Source organism: Uloborus diversus, chromosome 4 (genome assembly GCF_026930045.1).
Source record: "Uloborus diversus isolate 005 chromosome 4, Udiv.v.3.1, whole genome shotgun sequence".
NCBI lineage: Eukaryota > Metazoa > Arthropoda > Arachnida > Araneae > Uloboridae > Uloborus > Uloborus diversus.
Window position 1 is genome coordinate 181,440,357 of NC_072734.1, and position 5,744 is coordinate 181,446,100.

The window sequence follows — 5,744 nt, forward strand, 5'->3', positions numbered from 1 at the left end:
ACTACATTTGTCAAACTTCCGCGACTAGTAATAGAAACATTTAATGGGAATATTTGCAAATGGCCAAATTTTTGGACATAGTTTAAAAGTAGTATACATGATAACAAATCGTTAATTGAGGTCTAAAAGTTGAATTATTTAAAATCTTATTTACTAGCTGTGCAGAAACTGCAATTTCTGGGTTGTCATTTGATGCAAATAATTATGAAAAAGTTATCGGTGTTTTGGAATCTCTCTTTGGTGGAAAAGAATTAATTATTGATAGTCATATGTCTAACCTCTTAAGTTTAACGCCGTGCAAAAATTCAAGGGATGTATATTTGCTACGTAGATTGTATGATATTTGCTAAGAAGAAATATGCGCTTTAGAAAGTTTGGGGATTCGACAAGACTCATACGGGGTACTTTTGTTTCCCATTTTCATAAAGTGTATTCCATTCAACTTGGCTTTGGAATTTAATAGATCCCAAGATTCGGAACAAAATAAAGTTTCTGATTTATGACACTTTTAAAGGAAAAGTTAGAATCGCGGGAAAGGACTTTAGTTTTATTTAAAACAAAAAATGAGGCTAGAAATACAAATGCGTATGAAAATGGTTTTCAAAATCGTAGGGAATTTAATAGGTGCGATTATAGAAACAAGGAAATAGATTATTCAACTGCCACATTAAATACTGTTGTTGAACAATTTTGCGTGTTTTGCAATAGACTGTGTGACTATTTATCGTATGAATGCAATCAATTAAACATAAATGAGAAAAAGATGTATTAACAGGGGTGATTGTGTTCCTGTATTTTACCGAATTTCCGGTATTTTCGGACATATTTCCGGTATTTTTATGTCTGAAAATACCGGAATTATGTTTTTTTTTTTGTTATGCTTTTATCTCCCTACCTCCGCAATTTTTTAAAATTATATAATACCCATCAAATATACCTGCAAGAGCCTTAAGGTGGACACCTATCTCTTAAGATGGACAAAGAAATGTCAAGATAATTTGTATAACACCAGCTCAAAAGTAACTTTGTAACCCATTAAAAATTTAATCACATGTACACACAATATTTTGACTCAGAGCTATTTAATACTATGGCAAAGGTGCACTTAAGAAATAAGGGTCAAAGATCCCCCCCCGTCTCGCTTTGAAACTTTCAGGTATTTTTTGATGAACTCACAATCACCCCTGTATTAAAGAAAAACGGGAGGTGTTTTCAATGTTTTAAAAAATTCAATCATAAAAAAATCTGCAGGACAAAAGTTAACAGCAGTATCTCTCACAAACAAAGTCACCGAAAGGGATTGTGCGAAGATGCTTATCCAATGCATGACCCTGTTACCCTGTCTAAAAATAAAACTAATTCTGATGCAATATTGACATCAATTGTTCCCCGTAAAAATAAAACTGAAAATAGTAAACAAATTATTCTACTCCAAACATTTAAAGCTATAATTTCAGATTCAGAGGGTGAAACTAAACTGCACTGTGGAGGTTTAATTGATTCAGGAAGTCAAAGAAGCTTTATCCATGAAAGATTAGCAACTAAATTGAAATTGCTAATAGTTGATAATTAAAAAATTAGTTTGCATACTTTCGGGATAGTGTCGCTATTAACGTTACTAAACGTCGCGTCAAGTTTTCACTACACAATATAAAATACGAAAATAGGTGTTTAAGTATCGAGGCTTTTGAATCCCCTGAAATATGCAATATATTAATAAAAGCACCCAACAAAGATTTGCGCGAACAAATTCAGTATTTAGGGTATTAAATTGCCAAATTCCGAAAACGGGTATAATTATAGCAAAATTGATATTTTAATTGAGTCTGAATATTTTTGGGAAATAGTTTCGGGTACAATTCGACGTTTAAATGAAAAAGTGATGCTGGTAGATACATTGATGGGATGGATAATCCATGGTCCAATTTCGAAATTTGATCTTAATTTTAAAACATCATCAGTCGGAGTGTTCAACGCTATTGTCACGAAAGATTTAGATGATGAATTAACGAATCAGTTGAAATCATTTTGGGAGTTAGAATCTCTCGGAATCCAGAATGACCCTTCTAAACGGACTTCTTCAGATGGGGAGGCTCTTCAAAAATTTGAAAATAAAAAAACTTTTGACTTTTAAAAACGGTCGATATGTAGTTGCACTTCCTTGGAAGCACGAAAATGATAATTTAGCTAGTAACTATGATAATGCTCGAAAACGATTAAATTCACTAATTACACGACTTTATAAAGACCCTTATTTGTGCATCGAATATAAAGCAGTAATCGATGAATACTTCAAAATTGGGAATTGTGGATGAAGTTAGTGATACTCGCAATACAGGTCATCTTACGTATTACTTACCACATTCTCCCGTTATCAGGAAAGATAAAAACACAACGAAGTTGAGAATTGTGTTTGATGCCTCATCGCATCCCCCTCGTGCCCCACCACTAAATGATTTGCTACACTCGGGTCCTAACCTAAACCCAGATATTTTAAGTTTAATTCTTGCATTTCTATTCCACAAATTCGCATTTGTTGCAGATATAGAAAAGGCGTTTTTAAATATTGGACTTTCGAAGAAAGATCGCGATGTAGTCCGGTTTTTGTAGATAAATTAATTATTAAATGATATAACTCAAATTTAACTGAAGGTTTGTAGACTATCAAGGGTCCTTTTTGGCGTTACAGCTAGTTCCATTTTGTTAGCAGCTGTTATAAGATAGCACTTACACCAGTATTCTAATTTATACCCAGAAACAAGTTTAATGTTAAGGGAATCTATGTACTTTGATGATATACTTTCCAGTGCTTCAAATGAGGAAAATAGTAGTAGTAGACAAGGCTCTCCAATTGTCTAAAAAATCGAAATTTACTATGGAAGACGTAGGTATGAGATTGCGAAAATGGAAGAGTAATTCATTAAGCCTTGAAAGTAAATGGAATCATTTAGAATTTGATACGGGTACATGTGAACAATCTGACGTCTCTTTAAAGGTGTTAGGACTTTTATGGGATTCACAAAATGATTATTTTAAATTGGATACTTCTAGTTTAATACAATGTATTAAGGAATTAGATGGCACGAAACGAAGGTTAATTAGAGCTGCAGGAAGAATCTTTGATCCTCTCGGATTTATCTCCCTTACACAGTTTGTGTAAAATTACTTTGCCAAGAATTGTGGGAAAGTGGAGTTCATTGGGACGAGATACTGCTCAGGAATGGAAAAAATGGCATGAAGAATTGTCATTAGTCAATACTTTGAAAATGCCCAGGCATTGTTTCGGACAGATTGAATTTGAAAATTAAGGAACTTACAGGTTCACTGTTTCACTGACGCCAGTGCAAAAATTTATGGTTCAGGGATATTAATACGTTACACAGATGAAAATAACATTACCAAAACATCCTTTCTTGCACCTAAAAGCAGAGTTGCCTTAAAAAACTAACAATTCCTAGACTCGAACTGACTGCCGCTCTGATAGGACCTCGTTTAATTTCCCATATCAAGTCTATTTTTAAGATACCATTTGAAAGTCAGTTATCACTGTTGGACCAACAGTAACATTGCGCTTTGTTGGATAAAAAGTTATTCTAATAAGTGAAAACCGTTTATTGAGAACAGGGTTCGAGGAATCCAATCATTAACGGATCCAAGCATGTAGGAATTTACCCCGACCGAATGAATGTTTCGGATATAATAACAAAAGGAAAGAGTATATCTGAATTGATGAAATGTGAATCATGGTTAACTGGTCCCGAGTGGCTAAAAAAATGAAGAAAATTGGCCAAAGTCAATATCCGATAATGATTTCTGAGATGAAGCTTTAGGAATAGAAATGCGAAAACAAAATGTTCTATTCCTAGCCACAGTCAATGAAGATCTATTGGATTTAAAACGATGCGGAAGTTACACAAAAGTTCTACGAGTAACCGCTTACGCAAGAAGATTTATTTATAATTGTCGAAGTGACTATAAACGAGTTGGTTCTCTAAATGTTGATGAAATTAATGAAGCTGAAAATTACTGGATTTTGAATGCTCAAGAACATGCTTTCCCTTCAGAAAAAAAACTCTTTAAGGGGGAAGAGTTAGAAAACAGTTCGAAAATTAAGTGCTTTAACCCGTTTTTGGATGAGAACAAAATAATAAGATTAGAAGGAAAGTTACAATTTTCCAATTTAACAGAAGAAGGAAAACATCCAATTTCGTTATCAAATAACTATGAAATAACAAAGTTCTTAATCCATGAAAATCACGAAAAAGTTGCTCATGGAGGCGTATCCGCAACTATAACAAAATTACGACAGAGATTCTGGATACTAAAAGCGACAAAAGTTACGAAAATTATCATTAAGAAGTGTTTAATTTGTAGAAAACATCGTGCAAAACCATTTTGTGAAGTTACTGCTCCTTTACCAGCAGATCGTATCATGAATATCCAACGCTTTCGATGTTTCAGCAGTCGATTTTGCTGAACCAATTTACATAAAAGATAAACACGAAACACAAAAAGCTTATATTGCCTTGTTTACATGCGCTACAAGCCGGGCAGTACATCTTGAACTGGTGTTGAATCTCAGCACAGGGACTTTTATTTTGACTTTTAAGCAATTTATTAATCGGCGGGGAATGATTCGAATAATTTATTCGGATAATGCTACTACGTTTAAAAGAGCAGAAAAGGAATTAGAACAGTAAAGTAAACTTGATGAGTCAAAAATCCAAGATTATTTCAGTCGGTAAGCGAATTCACTGGAAATACATTGCACTCCTAGCAGCGTGGTGGAGATGTTTTTGGGAACGGATGGTTCAAACAGTTAACCATGTCTAAAGAAGATATATTAGCATTTTTATCGTATGAAGAAATGTATACTGTGCTAACAGAAATAGAAGCTGTCGTAAATTCAAGGCCATTGAATTTTCTACATGAAGACGCATGTGACCCATCTCCTTTAACTCCATCATATCTCTTGATCGGAAGACGCTTAATTTCACTTCTTGCAAGAAGTTATCCGTGCAATTCCTCTTCCAGTGATTTGCGTAAAAGAGTGAAAAATGTTAGAAAAAACATTAAAAATTCGTTGTACGTGTGAATAAATAGTTCAAGTATGCTAATAATCAAATAATTAAAAATGCCATTATTTTTCTTTAAAACTAAGCTTGCTCCACACTAGATATTAATAGAATCTAGCTAAGAAATAATGAAACGATACACACAAAATCATTAAACGAAGTTGCTGAAATTTCTCTTATTGGGATAGCATAAATATATTCCTTGCGTAATCAAAGGATGGAAATATAATATTATCATGGGTTTTGCTTTAAAGAAGATACAAAATCATCTCAGTTTCATTTTGGTGCGACGAGTCTAACTTATTCTAAAAGGTTAGTGGTGCTATTCATATGTAAATTTAGAGATTTGGTGAAAGCATGACAAAAAAGTTATTTTCTGCGTGGTTAGATGTTATTTGAAAGTTTACTATTCATGTAGAGTTTTGGTAAGCATGCATTTTCACAAATCACAATATAATGAGCATTTTTCAAATAATTATCAAATTCTCGTTCATAAAGTTATTTATTATCATATTATCAACACGTGTGTACAAAACTTACACTTTAGCACTTAATCTCCCTTAATGTATATATTTATTTCTTTGATTGGGATTCGGGAATTTACATTGGAACACATTTTCGCATTCTTGTAAAATCATCGCTTTCTTTCGTGCAGTTTTAATATCACGG

At 33.3% G+C, this 5,744-nt stretch overlaps 1 protein-coding gene across 1 annotated transcript; it reads left to right on the top strand.

The window, feature by feature from the left end:
• Nucleotides 1-3,838: 3,838 nt before the first annotated feature.
• On the top strand, nucleotides 3,839-4,477 carry LOC129221034 (uncharacterized). The gene has a single exon (XM_054855470.1). It carries the CDS (start codon nucleotides 3,839-3,841, stop codon nucleotides 4,475-4,477), a length of 639 nt encoding a protein of 212 aa, XP_054711445.1.
• Nucleotides 4,478-5,744: the final 1,267 nt, after the last annotated feature.

Excerpts from the sequence above, each read along its gene's own strand:
- LOC129221034 (XM_054855470.1), top strand. The coding sequence starts at position 3,839 with ATGCGAAAACAAAATGTTCTATTCCTAGCCACAGTCAATGAAGATCTA.